The sequence below is a fragment of the Temnothorax longispinosus genome, chromosome 8 (genome assembly GCF_030848805.1).
Source record: "Temnothorax longispinosus isolate EJ_2023e chromosome 8, Tlon_JGU_v1, whole genome shotgun sequence".
NCBI lineage: Eukaryota > Metazoa > Arthropoda > Insecta > Hymenoptera > Formicidae > Temnothorax > Temnothorax longispinosus.
The window spans coordinates 4,127,980-4,151,306 of record NC_092365.1 but is presented as its reverse complement, the minus strand read 5'-3'; the positions used below and the strand labels follow the sequence as shown (position 1 = coordinate 4,151,306).

At 33.1% G+C, this 23,327-nt stretch overlaps 3 protein-coding genes and 1 long non-coding RNA gene across 5 annotated transcripts in view; 3 read left to right on the top strand and 1 right to left on the bottom strand.

Annotated features, from left to right (window-relative positions):
* LOC139817272 (uncharacterized) overlaps positions 1–23,327 on the bottom strand; it is a 213,164-nt gene that overhangs the window by 38,698 nt on the left and 151,139 nt on the right. The gene's annotated exons all lie outside the window — the stretch shown is intronic.
* LOC139817263 (odorant receptor 4-like) lies at positions 28–2,979 on the top strand. 2 transcript variants are annotated; one of them, XM_071785217.1, is made up of 5 exons: positions 28–1,217; positions 1,425–1,524; positions 1,662–1,772; positions 1,904–2,059; positions 2,841–2,979. In XM_071785217.1, exons 1-5 carry the CDS (start codon positions 445–447, stop codon positions 2,868–2,870), a joined length of 1,170 nt encoding a protein of 389 aa, XP_071641318.1. In that variant the 5' UTR covers positions 28–444; the 3' UTR covers positions 2,871–2,979. The 2 variants fall into 2 exon arrangements, with proteins under 2 accessions (XP_071641318.1, XP_071641317.1); XM_071785216.1 differs by lacking the exon at positions 2,841–2,979 and adding an exon at positions 2,117–2,336 and having other exon boundaries at positions 36–1,217.
* On the top strand, positions 2,872–16,406 carry LOC139817212 (odorant receptor 4-like). The gene is made up of 8 exons (XM_071785113.1): positions 2,872–3,132; positions 4,818–4,971; positions 7,382–7,572; positions 14,521–15,216; positions 15,441–15,540; positions 15,676–15,786; positions 15,911–16,066; positions 16,124–16,406. Exons 2-8 carry the CDS (start codon positions 4,837–4,839, stop codon positions 16,175–16,177), a joined length of 1,443 nt encoding a protein of 480 aa, XP_071641214.1. The 5' UTR covers positions 2,872–3,132; positions 4,818–4,836; the 3' UTR covers positions 16,178–16,406.
* Positions 20,665–22,759, top strand: LOC139817265 (odorant receptor 4-like). The gene is made up of 5 exons (XM_071785220.1): positions 20,665–21,561; positions 21,792–21,891; positions 22,028–22,138; positions 22,266–22,421; positions 22,479–22,759. The coding sequence occupies exons 1-5, from the start codon at positions 20,798–20,800 to the stop codon at positions 22,530–22,532; spliced, it is 1,185 nt and encodes a 394-aa protein (XP_071641321.1). The 5' UTR covers positions 20,665–20,797; the 3' UTR covers positions 22,533–22,759.

Sequence of the window (23,327 nt, the reverse complement as noted above, 5' to 3'; positions counted from 1 at the left end):
GTGCGATTTTTCTTGGTAAATACAATAATGTGACTGAGACAATACCAAGTCTATGAAACAGGAAAAAACGAAGTTAGATACTATAACTTCTCCGGTTGCTTTGATAGGGAAGGTTGACGGATAAAAATACACTCCTTCGGAAGCAATCCCTTCTCGACTCTTGATAAATTCACTTTCAAACTTTATCCATTTCGAGCTTACTCAAGAATTCTGAACGCACGTTATTACTTACTTTCGTTTGACATGACTAATCAATTGTTCGGAACGCAAGCGCATTTACGTACCGAGCTATCCTCTGAGTGGAAGGTAGCTCGCTGCGATCAGTGATCAAAAGCACGCATTTGGTCGATGTTCCTCGCGTAACCTCGCGTATGACGTTTCGTTATATGACAAAGCCGCAGGGTTATAAAGTGCTCGTAAAAATATACGATAATCATAATAAAAATGTATCGAAATGAAAATTACGAAACCGATATAAAATATACTATACAATTAAATCGCGTCATTTTCAGTCTATTGGGCATCTGGCCGGAGACAGAGCCCACCTTTCTAAAATATCTCAAGGAACTTTCGCTGATATTAGGCTGCTACTTTATTCTCGCTTTCGAGCTAATTCCGACAATCTTGTTCGTAGTGTTCGTAGAAAAACGACTTGTCGTCAGAATGAAACTTGTATCGTCTATAATGTTCACGATACTTGCAGTCCTCAAGTATAGCAGCCTGGTACTCAGCAAGAACCAAGTAAGAAATTGTCTGACGCGAGTGAAGGACGATTGGCAAAATGTCTCCAGCATGAGCGAGCGCAATTCCATGATTGACAAAGCCAGGACTGCGAGACGTTTGCTCATTCTGTGCGGTATATTCATGTACACCTCTGGCTTGTATTTTCGTACGGTCGTGCCGTTAAGCAGAGGAAAGTCCGTCACCGATCAGAACGTCACGATCAGGCACTTGCCGTGCCCGAGTTATTTCATTCTGTTCAACGGGCAAATCAGTCCCGTTTACGAAATCGTGTTCTTTATACAGTTTCTCGCCGGAATGATTAAGTACACCATCACAGTGGCGATCTGCAGTCTCGCCGCTCTGCTCGTCATGCATATATGCGGGCAGCTGGAAATCCTGATGGCATTAACAGACAACATGGTAAACGAAATGGAGGAGAAACAATTGGACAGAAAGCTGACCTTGATCGTAGAACATCAGATCAGAATGCGGAAGTAAGTCTTGGACGGTGATATTTTTATATTTATGTCCATTTATTCTTATTACTTGTATCAAGATGAGCATCTGCGAAATTGATCGAATTTTGCATGAAGGTGGTATGTACGTCACGTTAATGCGCTGCCTTTTTTGTATTATTATTATGTTCTTCTTTTATTGTAGCAGGTAGAGATTTTTTAACGATTGTGCGCGTCCCTTTATAGTTTCTTAAAATTGGCGCAGAGCACTTTGGAGCATACGAGCTTGATGGAAGTATTGGGATGTACGATAATTTTATGTTTCTTAGGACACGATATTATCATGGTGCGCCTAAATAATTATGTAGTGATAATAGCTGGCACAGTTTTACGTCTAAATGTCTATGTTATTTTATTACGAGTAAAGCATACGCGATTTTGCATACAGCACAGGCTTAATAAATATAACTGTCAATCCTACAGGAGTGGAAAAATCAAAATGTTATATCTTTGTTCTCCTCTGTTACTCTACTCACGTCAATTGGGTTCAACCTTTATATATTTTGTTTTATCGGTGAACAACTTTCTGTAGAGGTATTGTATCATAAATTTATTGTCGATAAAATGCTTATAACGTGTTTAATAAGTCAGTAGGATATAGAATGTCAGATATTTTTTTTCCGATTTTTAATTTATGCTACTAAATAACTTGTTAATGAAACTAGGGAGAGAGATTAGCATTAACAGTGTGTACGTTGGATTGGTATCGTCTTCCGAATGCAAAAGCACGATCATTGGTTTTAGTCATAGCCATGTCGATCGTCCCGACGAAAATTAGAGCCGGGAAGTTCTTCGATCTTACTATCAGAACTTTCGGAGATGTAAGTAATGGGTTTATTGATAAAGACTGATTAACGAAAATGCATATTATACTCTAGATCGTTAAGACGATTGTGACGTATGTTAATTTTATTCGGAAAATGATGGACTAGTAATTCGACGCCCTGCACAAAAATATCTTACTGCTACTTTCTAGCAGGCGTGGAGATGTAGCGTCGTTCGGTAGAAATATTAATAAAAGAATAGAAATATTAAATTAAAAAATATTGTATAACGCAAATTTTTTCTCAACACTTACCATGGAAAAAATGAGATATTTTGCAAAATATAAATCTCAAATATATTTATCTCATAAAATAATGCATTATATATGATTTAAATTTATATCATTCAAAAAACAATTAATATGTTTAAGACAGCAAGTTTGACAATATGTTAGACGCCTCTTATAATTTCTGTTTGATATTGCAGTTCATGCAATCATTTATATTCCTCGTTTAATTTACCGTATCTCTTGCTTCATCTTCCATAGCAAAATATTTTATTTATAATTAACTCAAAGAGCGATTTGCGTTACATAAAAAAATCAATGCAATAGATGCAGATTTTTTATTTTCTCCTGTTTTCTAAAGTCGCTAGACTTCCCGTCGCGGTGCTCCCTTCCTCGAATATTTCCAACAACTTTTATGACTTTCCCGTGATTTATGAAAGGGGAAAATAGATTGCGAGTAACAATCGCTACATCAATCCCTCATTTCTTCCATTCTTGTTGAAGACGCAAGCGCAACGTTACTTTACGCTTTATTCGGTACGTCTGACTAGTTCTTCGTCGGCGACATCAAGATCAAGTAGAACCTCAAGTCATCGCTAGAATATTCTCCACTGCTAAAGCACGCAATGTTGAGCTGCCGAAACAATCGAATCGAGGATTGCATCAAGCACATCGAGAAAAACTGGAGCAAAATGAGCTTGATAAAAACTCGCAGGACAATGATGGTCAGCACGAGGATCGGACACAACCGCGCAATCCTCTGCATGGCCGCCATGGCTTTCGTGTACGTCAGCAGATTCTTGTATCGCACGACCGTGCAATATGCACGCGTGGAGCGCGTACGTATGTATTTGTGTGTTTTCTATATCTCACAATAAACAATAATATTATTTAAAAAATAAATAATATCTACAAAATTATCTTTTCGAAAAAAATAAAAAATGACGCCAAATGCACGCGCCTCTCGCTATGTCAAACATTTGTACAAAATATTTGATATCAAAAACTGACACCATTGACTTATAGTTGTCAATGAAATCTAATGTCACAACATTTTATACTTTTACACACTGTGATTAGATCTTTTTATCATGTGTATAAAAAAATTGATAAAAAAACTGATGTCAATTAGAGTCTGTAAAATTTAAATTACTATAATATGAAAGTTATAATATCGTTAAAAAAAATCTTACAAAAATTGTATAATATCAAAACCTGACACCAATTTATAGATTTAATAAGATTTGTTTCTTTTAGTTATCACTCATATTTGACAAGCATTTTTCCTCTCAAACTCTATCGCTGTAGTCTCTGTTCTCCACGGAACGTTTAAATTCTTAACGCGTTTAAACGCAGGGGAGCTTTAGTTGTGAGTTCATCCCGCGATCAACTCCTATGTCTTCGATCATCAATCGTGATTCACGACGCAAGTTAAAACATTAATGTCCATTTCCACCAATGCAGATTAACTTTAATCTAGGTTTAAATTATTTTTCATTTTTTTCTAACTCTTAGAACTAGAAAAAGATAAAAAATAAATTATACCAAGATTAAAGTTAATTTGCATTTGGCAGAAATGGACATAAGTACAGAATAAGAACATATTTTAGATTATGATAACAGCTGCATATATTTTAATATGCACTAAAATATAATTTAATAATTTATTATTATTATTATTATTATTATTATTATTATTATTATTATTATTATTATTATTATTATTATTATTATTATTATTATTATTATTATTATTATTAAATTATTAATAATTTAATTAATATTTGAAGTTTATTTATCAAAATTTTAATCATATATTATATGAACAGTAAAATTGCATATTGTGAAACAATAATACATATGTATCAAATATAGATAAGTGAGATGTAAATATATGTAAAAAAAGAATAAACCTTTTCTTCGCCAGTGAATAAATAAAAAGGAGAGTAATAATCGACGCTGACTGGCAATAATTGCGTCAATTATTACTCTCCTTTTTGTAAATTATATGTAGTAAATTTGATCATTTTATTATTCTGCATCATGCGGAAGTTATTTTTTCTGGCAAATACGATATTATGATTAAAACAATAATAAGCCTACGAGACAGAAAGAAACGTTAGATACTTTAACTTTCTTGATTGCTATGTTAGGAAAGATAAATAAAAATACACTTTATCAGAAGCAATCCCCTCCTGACTCTTAATGATTTCACTTTTAAGCTTCATCTATTTCGCGAGCTTACATAAAAATTTCAAACGTTACTACTTATTCGTTTGATATAACTAGTCAAATTAGTCCAATATCCGCTAGAACAAGGAAATGAACCTGGTTACGATCTGTGGAGACTTCATGTATGTACAGTGGCGCCTTTACCTTCCAAACCATTCTGCCATTGTCCCAGAGAAAGAACTTCACCGATCAGAATGTCACGATGAGACATTTCACCTGTCCTGGTTACTTCTTTCTATCAGCCCCATTTTTGGAGACGCTTTTTGTAATCCAATGTCTAACAGAATTTATTACAGTTTTGGTCGTGACAGGTGCATGCGGTCTCACAACGATTTTCGTGATGCATGCCAATTAAAAATTTTTATGGACTTGATGAGAGGTCTCGTGCAGAAACAGTTGCAAGAAAAGCGTGAAGTGGATAAGAAATTAACTGAAATAGTCGAGCATCAAGTAAGTAAGTTCGCAGCTTGCAAATGTTATTCGTGCTCATAGTTAACGCTCAAACTAATCAACATATGTTTATAATAATGCATATTAACAATGCTGTACGGTAAAAACTATTAACTTTCTATTTGCTCATATTATTGACATTTATTTTTTTTTTATCTATTAATCCAAGTAAAGTCAATTGTTGTCATCAGTAATTGCATTTCAGTTTTTTATGATTAGTGCAGCCTATCTTACTGCAAGAAATATAGCTGATGAAAATTTTGGTAAACACGATAACTGCTTTTTAGTATATTTTATGTTCGTAATTCGTAACTAGGTAAATTAATTTTAGTGTTGAATAAATTAAATATTTAATTTTACCTCGGAAATTTTATAAGAGTCACTATTGTACGATAAAATAAGCTTCATACTTAAATATCTTTATAAATATGTCAGGAAAGAAACACAAGAAACATATATATTGCAGTATTCTTATATAACAAATAAATATTAGATATTTTAATAAATAAAAATTTAGTGATGTATATGTTCGTCATATCATATTGTGTGAATCAATTGCATACATGAACCAAATATAAAATCTTAATGCAATATAAATTTCATATAAATATTTATATTTATATAAATATAAATATGTATATTTAATTATATTTTATTGAACATTTATATTAAACATTTAATTATATTTTATTAAATATTGTATTTTACTCATAATATTTATTGCCTACATTAACACATGCTTTTATTAAAAATAAATGGCATAAAATTATTAATTCATACTATTTGATATAAACAAATCGGAACATTCGACATATGAATAAATCTGTTGCTTCTTGACTGGCACTGTACTACAAACTGCTATCGCATGTTACAATGTAGGAAGACTTAAACGTAAATAGGATTGTTTTTCTAGTTGCTACAAAGGCAAGTAGATAAGAATACTTTCCATGGAAACAATCATCCCTTTTAACAAGTAACTTTTCTCGTAAACTTTATCGCTGTAGTCTCTGTTTTCCACGCAACATTTAAATTTTTAACGCGTGCAAACGCAGGAGAGCTTCCGTTCTGAGTTTAACTCGCAATCAATTTTTGTCTTCGATTGTCAGTCGTGATTCATATAATGAATTACAACGTGAAATAATTAACAATATATTTCAGATGATGAAAACTGCTGCATATATCAATATGAACCAAAATATACAATCTGGTATTTTCATTAAATATTTGAAGATTAATTATATCAACATTTTCGCAAAATCGCTATACATATGTGTATCAAAAAAAGTGTATTTTTAGAAACAATGGTGCATATGTATCAAACATAGACTAATGCGATGTAAATATATGACATGCATTTTATCATTCTATTATCCTGCGTAACGTAAAAGTCACTTTTCCTGGCATATACAATACATATTGTGACTGAGACAATACCAAGTCCGTGAAGTAGGAAGAAGCAAAGTTAGATATTATAACTTTTCTGGTTGTTATGATAGGGAACGTTGACGGATAAAAATACACTCCTTCGGAAGCAATCCCTTCTCGACTCTTGATAAATTCACTTTCAAACTTCATCCATCGAGCTCACTCAAGAATTCCGAACGCACGTTATTAATTATTCGTTTGACATGACTAATCAATTGTTCGGGACGCAAGCGCATTTGCGTACCGAGTTGTTCTCTGAGTAGAAGATAGCTTGCTGCGATCAGTCATCAAAAGCACGCATCTGGTCGATGTTCCGCGCGTTGTACGCCGACGTTTTGTTATATGATAAAGCCACAACGTTACGAAGTGGTGCTCGTAAAAATATACAATAATTATTATAGAAATGTATCCAAATGAAAATTACGAAACCGATATAAAGTATACTATACAACTAAATCGCGTCATTTTCAGTCTATTGGGCATCTGGCCGGAGACAGAGCCCACATTTCTCGAAAATCTCAAGAAATTTTCGCTGATATTGGGCTGCTACTTTATTCTCGCTTGCGAGCTAATTCCGACAATCTTGTACATAGTGCTAATAGAAAAACGAGTCATCGTCAGAATGAAGCTTTTATCGACTGTAATGTTCACGATACTTGCAGTCCTCAAGTATAGCAGCCTGGTACTCAGCGAGAACCAAGTAAGAAATTGTCTGACGCGAGTGAAGGACGATTGGCAAAATGTCTCAAGCACGAGCGCTCGTAATTCTATGATTGACAAAGCCCGGACTGCGAGACGTTTACTCATTCTGTGCGGCGTATTCATGTATACCTCTGGCTTGTATTATCGTACGGTCGTGCCGTTAAGCAGGGGGAAGTCCGTAAACGCTCAGAACATCACGATCAGGCACTTGCCGACCGCAAGTTATTTTGTTCTATTCAACGGGCAAATCAGTCCCGCTTACGAAATCGTATTTTTTATACAGTTCCTCTCCGGAATGATTAAGTACACCATCACAGTGGCGATCTGCAGTCTCGCCGCTCTGTTTGTTATGCATACATGCGGACAGCTGGAAATCCTAATGGCATTAACAGACAACATGGTAAACGAAATGGAGGAGAAACAATTGGACAGAAAGCTGGCCTTGATCGTAGAACATCAGATCAGGATGCGGAAGTAAGTCTTGCTCGGTGATATTTTTCTATTTGATATTTATCTATATCTATTTATTCTTATTACTTCTATAAAGATGAGCATCTGCGAAATTGATTGAATTTTGCGTGATGATAGTACGTCACGTTTTAATGCGCTGTCTTTTGTGTATTATTATTAAGTTCATTTTTTAATATGGCAGGTAAAAATTTTTTTTAATTTGTGCGCGTCCCTTTACAGTTTCTTACGATTAGCGCAAAGCACATTGGAGCATACAAGCTTGTTTGAAGTAATGGGATGTACGATAATTATATGTTTCATAGGACACCTTATTATAACGGTGCGTCGAAATAATTATGTAGTGATTATCGCTCGTACAATATTATGTTTAAAAGTCAATGCTATTTCTTTATGTTTAAAACATATGCAATTTCGCATACATGCGAACTTTATAAACTCACCCTGCGTTCCGTGACGCGCATATGCGCGCATTTATCTATAGTATACGTAACGTTTACCATAGAAAATGCGCCTATATACGCGTCACGGAACGTGGCCATAATTGTCGATCTTATAGGAGTGGGCAGTTCAAAATGCTGTATCTCTGTGTTCCTATGTTGTTGTACTCCTGTCAATTGGCTTCAATATTTATATATTTTGTTTTATCGGTGAACAACTTTCTGTAGAGGTATTGTATCATAAATTTATTTTGTCGATAAAATTTTTATAACGTGTTTAATAAGAAATGGGACATAAAATATCAGATATTTTTTTTCGATTTTTAATTTATACTTCTAAATAACTTGTTAATGAAACTAGGGAGAGAGATTAGCACTAACAGTGTGTACGTTGGATTGGTATCGTCTTCCAAATGCGAAAGCACGATCATTGGTTTTAATCATAGCTATGTCGATCGTCCCGACGAAAATTAAAGCCGGGAAGTTCTTCGATCTTACTAATAAAACTTTCGGTGATGTAAGTAACGAGTTTACTGATAAAGAATGATTAACAAAGATGTATATTATACTACAGGTCGTTAAGACGGCTGTGACATATATGAATTTTATTCGGAAAGTAATGGAGTAATAATTCGACGCCTTGCACAAAAATATCTGATTGCTACTTTCTAGCAAACGTGGAAATGTAGCGTCGCTCGGTAGAAATATTAATAAAAGAATATAAATATTTAATTAAAAGATAATATATAACGCAAATTTTTTCTCAACACTTTCTTGGAAAAAATGAGATATTGTACGAAATATAAATCTCCTCAAATATATTTCTCTTATAAAATAATGCATTATGTCATTATGTACGTGTTTGCTTTTTATTTTTGACTTCTTGCTTATTGCGTCGAAAACACCTGAACATGTGTGAAAGTTGTATACAAGCTATCACAAAATCTTTATTTTTTTGACTTAATCTCTGAAGAAGAAATAATTATTATGTTTAAGACGGCGATATTGACAATGTATTAGACACCTTTTGTGATTTCTGTTAAATATTGCAGCTCATGTAATCATTTATATTTTTTGTGCGATTTACCGTATATCTCTTGCTCTATCTTTCATAGCAAAATATTTTATTGAATTATAAGATTACCTGATTAGCTATCTTTGTGCCAGGATTGCTCTACTTCATCTTCGTGCCGAGCACGTAGATAAAGTAAAGATATTCCTCAAAGAATTGAACGCGCGTTGTCAAGATGATCGGTGCAATTGCTGAATGGGATGCAAAAGTATACGATGTTGAGCTGTCGAAGCGATTGAAGCAAGAGCTGCGTTCCGATATTCACTGTAAGTACTGAAAATCTATAGTTTACGTAACGTACATTATAGATTTTCAGTACTGGCAGTAAATATCGGAACGCAGCCAAAGGATTGCATCGAGCACATCAAGAAAAATTAGAATAAAATAAGCCTGATAAAAGATCGTTGAACAACAATGGTCAGCTCGAGGATCGGACGCAACCGTGCAATCCTCTGGATGGTTTTCGTATAGGACAGCAGATTTTTGTATCACATGATCGTGCAAATGTACGCGTGCGACGCGTACGTATGTGTTTATGTGTTTTCTATATCTTATAATAAACAGTAATATTATTTATTTATAATATTATTCAAAAAAGAAATAATATCTACAAAATTACCTTTTCGGAAATGACAATAAATGACGCTAAATGCACGCGCCCTTCATTATGTTAAACATTTGTACAAAAGATTTGATATGAAAAACTGACACCAACTTACAGTTGGTGTCAATGAAATCTAATATTGCAACATTTTATACATTTGCACACTAAATGTGAATAGATCCTTTTATCATGTGTATAAAAACAATTGATAAAAAAACTGATATCAATTAGAATCAGTAAAATTTAAATTACTGTGTTTTAATATAAAAATTATTATATCATAAATCATGTGTATAAAAACAATTGATTAAAAAACTGATATCAATTAGAATCAGTAAAATTTAAATTACTGTGTTTTAATATAAAAATTATTATATCATAAAAAAAATCTTTCAAGAATTTTTATAAAATTAAAACCTGACACCAATTATCATAGTTTTCATAAAATTTATTTTTGTTTTTTAGTTAGTCGCTCATATTCTGCCTAATTCGTTTAATTAATATTCAAAAAAAGCGTTAATGATACCACCGACCGACGAATATAATAAAAATACTTTCCTTGTAAAACACTCATCCCTTTTGACAAGCATTTTTCCTCGTAAACTCTATCGCTGTAGTCTCTGTTCTCCACGTAACGTTTTAATTCTTAACGCGTTTAAACACAGGGAAGCTTTAGTTCTGAGTTCACCTCGCGATCAACTCTTTTGTCTTTGATCATCAATTGCGTGATTCATGACGCGAGTTAAAACATTAATGTCCATTTCTATCAATGCAGATTAACTTTAATCTAGGTTTAAATTATTTTTCATTTTTTTTTATTTCTTAGAAAAAGATGAAAAATAAGTTAAACCAAGATTAAAGTTAATCTGCATTTGACAGAAAATAAGTGATTAAGAATATATTTTAGATTATGATAACAGCTGCATATATATTTTAATATGAACCAAAATATAATTTAATAATTTAATTAATATTTGAAGTTTATTTATCAAAATTTTACCATATATATATATATATATATATATATATATACTAGCATGCCCCGCCGGGCTTCGCCCCGGAGAACATGTGTATTAAGACACGTAAATAGTCTCTCTCTCTTTCTCTCTCTCTCTCTCTCTCTCTCTCTCTCTTTCTCTCTCTCCTTCTCTCCATATGCAGTATCGAAAATTCTACCCCTGTTTTATTTAATATGTGAGTTTAACAACTTATTTATTCTCTATTCAAAAAGAATAAATACCGGGTCAAAAAATAACACCACAGAAGATTCGATCAATTATTTTCCGAAAGCAACTTTCGATATTGATTAATTGATTAATATTTAACATATGAATTTAACAACTTATTTAGTCTCCTTTTTTTATTTGCTATGATCTCGGTAACAAAAAATTATACACTTTATAGTTCTCCCTGGGAAATTCTAACCCTATTTCATATATATTTTTAGTAAAAATTCGGTCAATTATTTCTCGAAAAATTAGAAAAATTAAAAAAACCGGTTTCCAGAAAATCGGTAAAAAAAACTATACACTCTACCTCTACACTCCCCGGGAAATTCTACCCCTATTTCATATACTTTTAATAAAAATTCGGTCAAATGGTTTTTAATTCGAAAAACTTCTGATACCGGTTTCCAAAAAAATTGATATTAAACGTATATGAAATTTAATAAAAATTCAGTCAAATGATTTTTAATTTCAAAAATTTCAGTACCGGTTTCCAAAGAGATCGGTAACAAAAAATTATACACTTTATGGCACTCCCCGGAAAATTCAACCCCTGTTTTATATACAATTCTTTGAAATTCCGTCAATTATTTACCGAAAAATTGAAGAAATTAGAAAAACCGGTTTCCAGAAGATCGGTAACGAAAAACTATACACCCTATAGCACTCCCCGGGAAATTCTACCCCTATTTCATATACGTTTGGTAAAAATTCGGTCCATTGGTTTCCGAGATCATAGCGAACAAAAAAATGCAAACCCTGTTGCTTTATAATAATAGTATAGATAGTATAGATATAGTATAGATATATATACATATGTAACAGTAAAATTGCATATTGTGAAACAATGATACATATGTATCAAATATAGATTAGTGTGATGTAAATATATGTAGTACATAAATTTGATAATTTTATTATTCTGCATCACGTGGAAGTTATTTTTTCCTGGCAAATACGATATTGTGATTAAAACAATATTAAGCCTACGAGACAGAAAGAAACGTTAGATACTATAACTTTCTTGATTGCTATGTTAGGGAAGATAAATAAAAATACACTTTATCAGAAGCAATTCCCTCCTGACTCTTGATGATTTCACTTTTAAGCTTCATCCATTTTGCGAGCTTACATAAGAATTTCAAACGTTACTACTTATTTGTTTGACATAACTAGTCAAATTAGTCTAAAATCCGCTAGAACGGGGAAATGAGCCTGGTTACGATCTGTGGAGTCTTCATGTACAGTGGCGCCTTTACCTTTTCAAACAATTCTGCCATTGTCCCAGAGAAAGAACTTCACCGATCAGAATGTCACGATGAGACATTTCACCTGTCCTGGTTACTTCTTTCTGTCAGCCCCATTTACGGAGATGCTTTTTGTAATCCAGTGTCTAACAGAATTTATTACAGTTTTGGTCATGACAGGTGCATGCGGCCTCACAACAATTTTCGTGGTGCTTGACAATTGAACATTTTTATGGTCTTGAGAGGTCTCGTGCAGAAACAGTTGCAAGAGGAGCGTGAAGTGGATAAGAAGTTAACTGAAATAGTCGAGCATCATGTACAAGTGCGTAAGTAAGTTCGCAACTGGCAAATGTTATTCGTACTCATAGTTTTAGCGCTCATACTAATCAACATATGCTTATAATAATGCATATTACCAATGCTCCACGGTGAAAACTATTAACTTTCTATTCGCTCACATTATTGACATTTATTTTTTTTATCTATTAATCCAAGTAAAGTCAATTGTTATCATCAGTAATTGCATTTCAGTTTTTTATGATTAGTGCAGCCTCTTTTACTGCAAGAAATATAGCTGATGAACATTCTGGCAAACACGATAACTGCCTTTTAGTATATTATATGTTTGTAATTCGTAACTTGGTAAATTAATTTTAATGTTGAATAAATTAAATATTTAATTTTATAAGAGTCACTATTGCACGATAAAGTAAGCTCTATACTTAAATATCTTTATAAATATGTCATGAAAGAAACACAAGAAACATATTGCTGTGTTCTTATATAACAAATAAATATTACATATTCTAATAAATATAAATTTAGTGATGTATATGTTCATCATATCATATTGTGTGAATCAGTTGCATACATGAACCAAATACAAAATCTTAATGCAATATAAATCTATATATATAAAACAAAGTCGGGTTAGTTACACCATTTATAACTCAAGAACGGCTGGGCCAAATTTTTACTACAAGTATATGAAATTAGGGTAGAATTTTCCGGAATAGCAGAATAACTAATAAAATATCGGAAAAATTCACGTAAAAAAAAATTAATCTAGAAAGATATCCAAATACATAGAAAAAATACATAGAGGGAGGGAGAGAGAGAGAGAGGGAAAGAGGGAGGGGGAAAAAGAGAGAGAAAAAGAGGGGGAGAAAGAGAGAGAGAGGAAGAGAGGAGAGAGGGAGAGAGGGAGGGGGAGAGAGAGAAAGAGAAGGAGAGAGAGAGAAAGAGGGAGAGAGGGAGAGAGGGGGAAAGAAAGAGAGAGTGAGGGGGGAAGGAGAGAGAGGGGGAAAGGGGGGAGAGAGAGGGAGAGAGAAAGAAAGAGGGAGAGAGAGGGACTATTTGCGTGTCTTATCACTACATTCATTACTGTTAGGCGGTACGAAGTTCGCCGGGGCAGCTAGTTTTACATAAATATGTATATTTAATTATATTTTATTGAACATTTATATTAAACATTTAATTATATTCTATTAAATATTGCATTTTACTCATGCTATTTACTGCCTACATTAACACGTGTTTTTATTAAGAATAAATGACATATTTGTTACTTTTATCACAAAATTAAAAATTATTAATTCATACTGTTTGATATATACAAATCGGAATATTCGACATACAAATAAATCTGTTGCTTCCTGACTGGCATTGTACTGCTATTGCATGTTACAATGTAGGAAGACTTAAAGGTAAATATGATCGTTTTTCTAGTTGCTACAAAGGCAAATAGATAAAAATACTTTCCTTGGAAACAATCATCTTTTTAACAAGTAACTTTCCTCGCAAACTTTATTGCTGTAGTCTCCGTTTTCTCCTCAACGTTTGAATTTTTAACGCGTGTAAACGCAGGATAGCTTCCGTTCTGGGTTAATACATATTGTGACTGAGACAATACCAAGTCCGTGAAATAGGAAGAAACAAAGTTAGATACTATAACTTTTCTGGTTGTTATGATGGGGAAGGTTGACGGATAAAAATATACACTTCAGAAGCAATCCCTTCCCGATAAATTCAAGCTTTCAAGCTTCATCCACCGAGCTCACTCAAGAATTCCGAACGCACGTTATTAATTATTCGTTTGACATGACTAATCAATTGTTCGGGACGCAAGCGCATTTGCGTACCGAGTTATTCTCTGAGTAGAAGACAGCTTGCTGCGATCAGTCATCAAAAGCACGCATCTGGTCAAGGTTCCGCGCGTTGTACGACATTTCGTTATATGATAAAATCACAACGTTACAAAGTGGTGCTCGTAAAAATATACAATAATTATTATAAAAATGTATCCAAATGAAAATTACGAAACTGATATAAAGTATACTATACAACTAAATCGCGTCATTTTCAGTCTATTGGGCATCTGGCCGGAGACAGAGCCCACCTTTCTCAAGAAATTTTCGCTGATATTGGGCTGCTACTTTATTCTCGCATGCGAGTTAATTCCGACAATCTTGTACATAGTGCTAATAGAAAAACGACTCAACGTCAGAATGAAACTTGTATCGTCTATAATGTTCACGATACTTGCAGTCCTCAAGTATAGCAGCCTGGTACTCAGCAAGAACCAAGTAAGAAATTGTCTGACGCACGTGAAGGACGATTGGCAAAATGTCTCAACCACGAGCGCTCGTAATTCCATGATTGACAAAGCCCGGACTGCGAGACGTTTGCTTATTCTGTGTGGCATATCAATGTACACCACTGGCTTGTATTATCGTACAGTCGTGCCGTTAAGCAGAGGAAAGTCCGTCAACGATCAGAACGTCACGATTAGGCACTTGCCGAACCCGAGTTATTTTGTTCTATTCAACGGGCAAATCAGTCCCGCGTACGAAATCGTGTTCTTTATACAGTTCCTCGCCGGAATGATTAAGTACACCATCACAGTGGCAATCTGCAGTCTGGCAGCTCTGTTTGTTATGCATACATGCGGGCAGCTGGAAATACTGAAGGCATTAACAAACAACATGGTAAACGAAATGGAGGAGAAACAATTGGACAAAAAGCTGGCCTTGATCGTAGAACATCAGATCAGGATCCGGAAGTAAGTCTTAATTGCTCGGTGATATTTTCCTATTTCTATTTGATATTTATCTATATATATTTATTCTTATTACTTCTATAAAGATGAGCATCTGCGAAATTGATTGAATTTTGCGTGATGATAGTACGTCACGTTAATGCGCTGTCTTTTGTGTATTATTATTAAGTTCATTTTTTAATATGGCAGGTAAAAATTTTTTTTAATTTGTGCGCGTTCCTTTATAGTTTCATACGATTGGCGCAGAGCACACTGGAGAACACAAGCTTGTTTGAAGTAATGGGATGTACGATAATTTTATGTTTCGTAGGACACCTTTTTATAACGGTGCGTCGAAATAATTATGTAGTCATTATCGCTCGCACAATATTACGTTAAAAATCGATGCTATTTCTTTATGTTTAAAACGTACGCAAATACGCATACATGCGAACTTTATAAACATAATTGTCGCTCTTATAGGATTGGGCAACTCAAGATGTTATATATATGTTTTCTTATCTTACTTTTCTCCTGACAATTACGTTCAATATTTACATATTTTGTTTTATCGGTGAACAACTTTCTGTAGAGGTATTGTATCATAAAATTGTCGATAAAATTCTTATAACGTGTTTAATAAGTAATGGGACAAAAATATCAGATATTTTTTTCGATTTTTAATTTATACTTCTAAATAACTTGTTAATGAAACTAGAGAGAGAGATTAGCACTAACAGTGTGTACGTTGGATTGGTATCGTTTTCCGAATGCGAAAGCACGATCATTGGTTTTAGTCATAGCTATGTCGATCGTCCCGACGAAAATTAAAGCCGGGAAGTTCTTCGATCTTACTATCAGAACTTTCGGAGATGTAAGTAATGGGTTTATTGATAAAGACTGATTAACAAAGATGTATATTATACTACAGGTCGTTAAGACGGCTGTGACATATATGAATTTTATTCGGAAAGTAATGGAGTAATAATTCGACGCTTTGCACAAAAATATCTGACTGCTACTTTCTAGCAAACGTGGAAATGTAGCGTCGCTCGGTAGAAATATTAATAAAAGAATATAATTATTTAATTAAAAAATATTGTATAACGCAAATTTTCTCTCAACGCTTACCATGGAAAAAATGAGATATTTTGCGAAATATAAATCTCCTCAAATATATTTCTCTCATAAAATAATACATTATATCATTTATATGTGTTTGATTTTTATTTCTGACTTCCTGCTTGCGCCGAATACACCTGAACGTGTGTGAAACTTTTATACAAGCTATCACAAAATCTTTATTTTTTCGTCTTAATCTCTGAAGAAGAAATAATTAACATGTTTAAGACGGTGATATTGACAATATGTTAGACGCCTTTTGTGACTTCTGTTAAATATTGCAGCTCACGCAATCATTTATATTCCTTGTTCAATTTACCGTATCTCTTGTTTCATTTTCCATAGCAAAATATTTTATTTAATTGTAAGATTACCTGATTAGCTATCTTTGTGCCAGGGCTGCTCTACTTCATCTTCGTGCCGAGCACATAGATAAAGTAAAGATATTCCTTAAAGAATTGAACGCGCGTTGTCGCCTCAAGATGATCGGTGGCTTGTGCAATTGCTGAATGGGATGCTAAAGCACACGATGTTGAGCTGTCGAAGCGATTGAATCATTAGAGCTGTGTTCCGATATTCACTGCAATTAAGTACTGAAAATCTATAGTTTACGTAACGTACACTATAGATTTTCAGTACTCGCAATAAATATCAGAACGCAGCCAAAGGATTGCATCGAGCATATCAAGAAAAATTAAAATAAAATGAGCCTGATAAAAGATCGCAGGACAATGATGGTCATCTCGAGGATCGGACGCAACCGCGCAATCCTCTGCATGGCTTTCCTGTACGACGGCAGATTCTTGTATCGCACGATCGTGCATATGCACGCGTGCGACGCGTACGTATATATGTTTATGTGTTCTCTATATCTTACAATAAACAGTAATATTATTTATTTATAATATTATTCAAAAAAGAAATGATATCTACAAAATTACCTTTTTGGAAATGATGATAAATGACGCCAAATGCATGCACCCTTTCATTATGTTAAACATTTGTACAAAGTTACAAAGGATTTGATATGAAAAACTGACACCAACTTATAGTTGTCAATGAAATCTAATGTTACAACATTTTATACTTTTGCACACTAAATGTGAATAGAACCTTTTATCATGTGTATAAAATGGTTGATAAAAAAAACTGATGTCAATTAGAGTTTGTAAAATTTAAATTACTTGTATTTTAATGTAAAAGTTATTATATCATAAAAAAAAATCTTTCAAGAATTTTATAAAATTAAAACCTGACACCAACTTATAGTTGGTGTCAATGAAATCTAATATTGCAACATTTTATACTTTTGCACACTAAATGTAAATAGATCCTTTTATCATGTGTATAAAACAATTGATAAAAAAACTGATGTCAATTAGAATCTGTAAAATTTAAATTACTGTGTTTTAATATAAAAATTATTATATCATAAAAAAAATCTTTCAAGAATTTTATAAAATTAAAACCTGACACCAATTCATAGTTTTCATAAAATTTATTTTTGTTTTTTAGTTAGTCGCTCATATTCTGCCTAATTCGTTTAATTAATATTCAAAAAAAGCGTTAATGATACCACCGACCGACGAATATGATAAAAATACTTTCCTTGTAAAACACTCATCCCTTTTGACAAGCATTTTTCCTCGTAAACTCTATCGCTGTAGTTTCTGTTCTCCACGGAACGTTTTAATTCTTAACGCGTTTAAACACAGGGAAGCTTTAGTTCTGAGTTCACCTCGCGATCAACTCTTTTGTCTTTGATCATCAATTGCGTGATTCACGACGCGAGTTAAAACATTAATGTCCATTTTCACCAATGCAGATTAGCTTTAATCTAGGCTTAAATTATTTTTCATTTTTTTCTTATTCTTAGAACTAGAAAAAGATAAAAAATAAGTTAAACCAAGATTAAAGTTAATCTGCATTTGGCAGAAGTGAACATAAGTGATTAAGAATATATTTTAGATTATGATAATAGCTGCATTTATATTTTAATATGCACCAAAATATAATTTAATAATTTAATTAATATTTGAAGTTTATTTATCAAAATTTAATCATATATATATATATATATATATATATATATACATATATATGTAGGTATATATATGTTCCGGACTTTTATTTTTGATACATCGGTATGTTCCGGGACATTTGGCAGTTTCCAGGACTGTCCTGGAAAAATTCATGTCCTACCTATATATCTAGATATATATATACTATATATATAATATATATATATACAACATATAATATAACAGTAAATTGCATATTGTGAAACATATAATGTATAAAATATAGATTAGTGTGATGTAAATATATGTAGTACATAAATTTGATAATTTTATTATTCTGCATCACGTGGAAGTTATTTTTTCTGGCAAATACGATATTGTGATTAAAACAATATTAAGCCTACGAGACAGAAAGAAACGTTAGATACTATAACTTTTTTGCTTGATTGCTATGTTAGGGAAGATAAATAAAAATACACTTTATCAGAAGCAATTCCCTCCTGACTCTTGATGATTTCACTTTTAAGCTTCATCCATTTTGCGAGCTTACATAAGAATTTCAAACGTTACTACTTATTTGTTTGACGTAACTAGTCAAATTAGTTTAAAATCCGCTAGAACGAGGAAATGAGCCTGGTTACGATCTGTGGAGTCTTCATGTGGCGCTTTTACCTTTTCAAACAATTCTGCCATTGTCCCAGAGAAAGAACTTCACCGATCAGAATGTCACGATGAGACATTTCACCTGTCCTGGTTACTTCTTTCTGTCAGCCCCATTTACGGAGAGGCTTTTTGTAATCCAGTGTCTAACAGAATTTATTACAGTTTTGGTCATGACAGGTGGATGCGGCCTCACAACAATTTTCGTGGTGCTTGACAATTGAACATTTTTATAGTCTTGATGAGAGGTCTCGTGCAAAAACAGTTGCAAGAGGAGCGTGAAGTGGATAAGAAGTTAACTGAAATAGTCGAGCATCAAGTACAAGTGCGTAAGTAAGTTCGCAACTGGCAAATGTTATTCGTACTCATAGTTTTAGCGCTCATACTAATCAACATATGCTTATAATAATGCATATTAACAATGCTCCACGGTGAAAACTATTAACTTTCTATTCGCTCACATTATTGACATTTATTTTTTTTATCTATTAATCCAAGTAAAGTCAATTGTTATCATCAGTAATTGCATTTCAGTTTTTTATGATTAGTGCAGCCTCTCTTACTGCAAGAAATATAGCTGATGAAAATTCTGGTAAACAGGATAACTGCCTTTTAGTATATTATATGTTCGTAATTCGTAACTTGGTAAATTAATTTTAATGTTGAATAAATTAAATATTTAATTTTATAAGAGTCACTATTGCACAATAGAATAAGCTTTATACTTAAATATCTTTATAAATATGTCATGAAAGAAACACAAGAAACATATATATATATATTGCTGTATTCTTATATAACAAATAAATATTACATATTCTAATAAATAAAAATTTAGTGATGTATATGTTCATCATATTATATTGTGTGAATCAGTTGCATACATGAACCAAATACAAAATCTTAAAGCAATATAAATTTTACATAAATATGTATATTTAATTATATTTTATTGTACATTTTTATTAAGCAGTAATTATATTCTATTAAATATTGTATTTTACTCATGCTATTTACTGCCTACATTAACACGTGTTTAATTTTATTAAGAATAAATGGCATATTTGTTACTTTTATCACAAGATTAAAAATTATTAATTCATACTGTTTGATATATATACAAATCGGAATATTCGACATACAAATAAATCTGTTGCTTCCTGACTGGCATTGTACTGCTATTGCATGTTACAATGTAGGAAGACTTAAAGGTAAATATGATCGTTTTTCTAGTTGCTACAAAGGCAAATAGATAAAAATACTTTCCTTGGAAACAATCATCCTTTTAACAAGTAACTTTCCTCGCAAACTTTATTGCTGTAGTCTCCGTTTTCTACGCAACGTTTGAATTTTTAACGCGTGCAAACGCAGGATAGCTTCCGTTCGTGGTTAATACATATTGTGACTGAGACAATACCAAGTCCGTGAAATAGGAAGAAACAAAGTTAGATACTATAACTTTTCTGGTTGTTATGATGGGGAAGGTTGACGGATAAAAATATACACTTCAGAAGCAATCCCTTCCCGATAAATTCAAGTTTTCAAGCTTCATCTACCGAGCTCACTCAAGAATTCCGAACGCACGTTATTAATTATTCGTTTGACATGACTAATCAATTGTTCGGGACGCAAGCGCATTTGCGTACCGAGTTATTCTCTGAGTAGAAGACAGCTTGCTGCGATCAGTCATCAAAAGCACGCATCTGGTCAATGTTCCGCGCGTTGTACGACATTTCGTTATATGATAAAGTCACAACGTTACGAAGTGGTGCTCGTAAAAATATACAATAATTATTATAAAAATGTATCCAAATGAAAATTACGAAACCGATATAAAGTATACTATACAACTAAATCGCGTCATTTTCAGTCTATTGGGCATCTGGCCGGAGACAGAGCCCACCTTTCTAAAAAAATTTTCGCTGATATTGGGTTGCTACTTTATTCTCGCATGCGAGTTAATTCCGACAATCTTGTACATAGTGCTAATAGAAAAACGACTCAACGTCAGAATGAAATTTTCATCGTCTGTAATGTTCACGATACTTGCAATTTTCAAATATAGCAGCCTGGTACTCAGCAAGAACCAAATAAAAAATTGTCTGACGCACGTGAAGGACGATTGGCAAAATGTCTCAACCACGAGCGCTCGTAATTCCATGATTGACAAAGCCCGGACTGCGAGACGTTTACTTATTCTGTGTGGCATATCCATGTACACCACTGGCTTGTATTATCGTACGGTCGTGCCGTTAAGCAGGGGAAAGTCCGTCAACGATCAAAACGTCACGATTAGGCACTTGCCGAACCCGAGTTATTTTGTTCTATTCAACGGGCAAATCAGTCCCGCGTACGAAATCGTGTTCTTTATACAGTTCCTCGCCGGAATGATTAAGTACACCATCACAGTGGCAATCTGCAGTCTGGCAGCTCTGTTTGTTATGCATACATGCGGGCAGCTAGAAATACTGAAGGCATTAACAAACAACATGGTAAACGAAATGGAGGAGAAACAATTGGACAAAAAGCTGGCCTTGATCGTAGAACATCAGATCAGGATCCGGAAGTAAGTCTTAATTGCTCGGTGATATTTTTCTATTTCTATTTGATATTTATTTATATATATTTATTCTTATTACTTCTATAAAGATGAGCATCTGCGAAATTGATTGAATTTTGCGTGATGATAGTACGTCACGTTAATGCGCTGTTTTTTTTTGTATTGTATTATTATTAACTTCATTTTTTAATATGGCAGGTAAAAATTTTTTTTAATTTGTGCGCGTTCCTTTATAGTTTCTTACGATTGGCGCAGAGCACACTGGAGAATACAAGCTTGTTTGAAGTAATGGGATGTACGATAATTTTATGTTTCTTAGGACACCTTTTTATAACGGTGCGTCGAAATAATTATGTAGTGATTATCGCTCGCACAATATTACGTTTAAAAATCGATGCTATTTCTTTATGTTTAAAACGTACGCAAATACGCATACATGCGAAATTTATAAACATAATTGTCGATCTTATAGGATTGGGCAACTCAAGATGTTATATATATGTTTTCCTATCTTACTTTTCTCCTGACAATTACGTTCAATATTTACATATTTTGTTTTATCGGTGAACAACTTTCTGTAGAGGTATTGTATCATAAATTTATTGTCGATAAAATTCTTATAACGTGTTTAATAAGTAATGGGACAAAAATATCAGATATTTTTTTCGATTTTTAATTTATACTTCTAAATAACTTGTTAATGAAACTAGGGGGAGAGATTAGCACTAACAGTGTGTACGTTGGATTGGTATCGTCTTCCGAATGCGAAAGCGCGATCATTGGTTTTAGTCATAGCTATGTCGATCGTCCCGACGAAAATTAAAGCCGGGAAGTTCTTCGATCTTACTAATAAAACTTTCGGTGATGTAAGTAACGGGTTTACTAATAAAGAATTATTAACAAAAATGTATATTATACTACAGGTCGTTAAGACGGCTGTGACATATCTGAATTTTATTCGGACAGTGCTGGAGTAATAATTCAACGCCCTGCACAAAAATATCTGACTGCTACTTTCTAGCAGACGTGAAAATGTAGCGTCGTTTGGTAGAAATATTAATAATAGAATAGAAATATTAAATTAAAAAATATTGTATAACGCAAATTTTCTCTCAACGCTTACCATGGAAAGAATGAGATATTTTGCGAAATATAAATCTCCTCAAATATATTTCTCTCATAAAATAATACATTATATCATTTATATGTGTTTGATTTTTATTTCTGACTCCCTGCTTGCGCCGAATACACCTGAACGTGTGTGAAACTTTTATACAAGCTGTCACAAAATCTTTATTTTTTCGTCTTAATCTCTGAAGAAGAAATAATTAACATGTTTAAGACGGTGATATTGACAATATGTTAGACGCCTTTTGTGATTTCTGTTAAATATTGCAGCTCACGCAATCATTTATGTTCCTTGTTCAATTTACCGTATCTCTTGTTTCATTTTTCATAGCAAAATATTTTATTTAATTGTAAGATTACCTGATTAGCTATCTTTGTGCCAGGACTGCTCTACTTCATCTTCGTGCCGAGCACATAGATAAAGTAAAGATATTCCTTAAAGAATTGAACGCGCGTTGTCGCCTCAAGATGATCGGTGGCTTGTGCAATTGCTGAATGGGATGCTAAACACGATGTTGAGCTGTCGAAGCGATTGAATCAAGAGCTGTGTTCCGATATTCACTGCAATTAAGTACTGAAAATCTATAGTTTACGTAACGTACACAATAGATTTTCAGTACTCGCAGTAAATATCGGAACGCAGC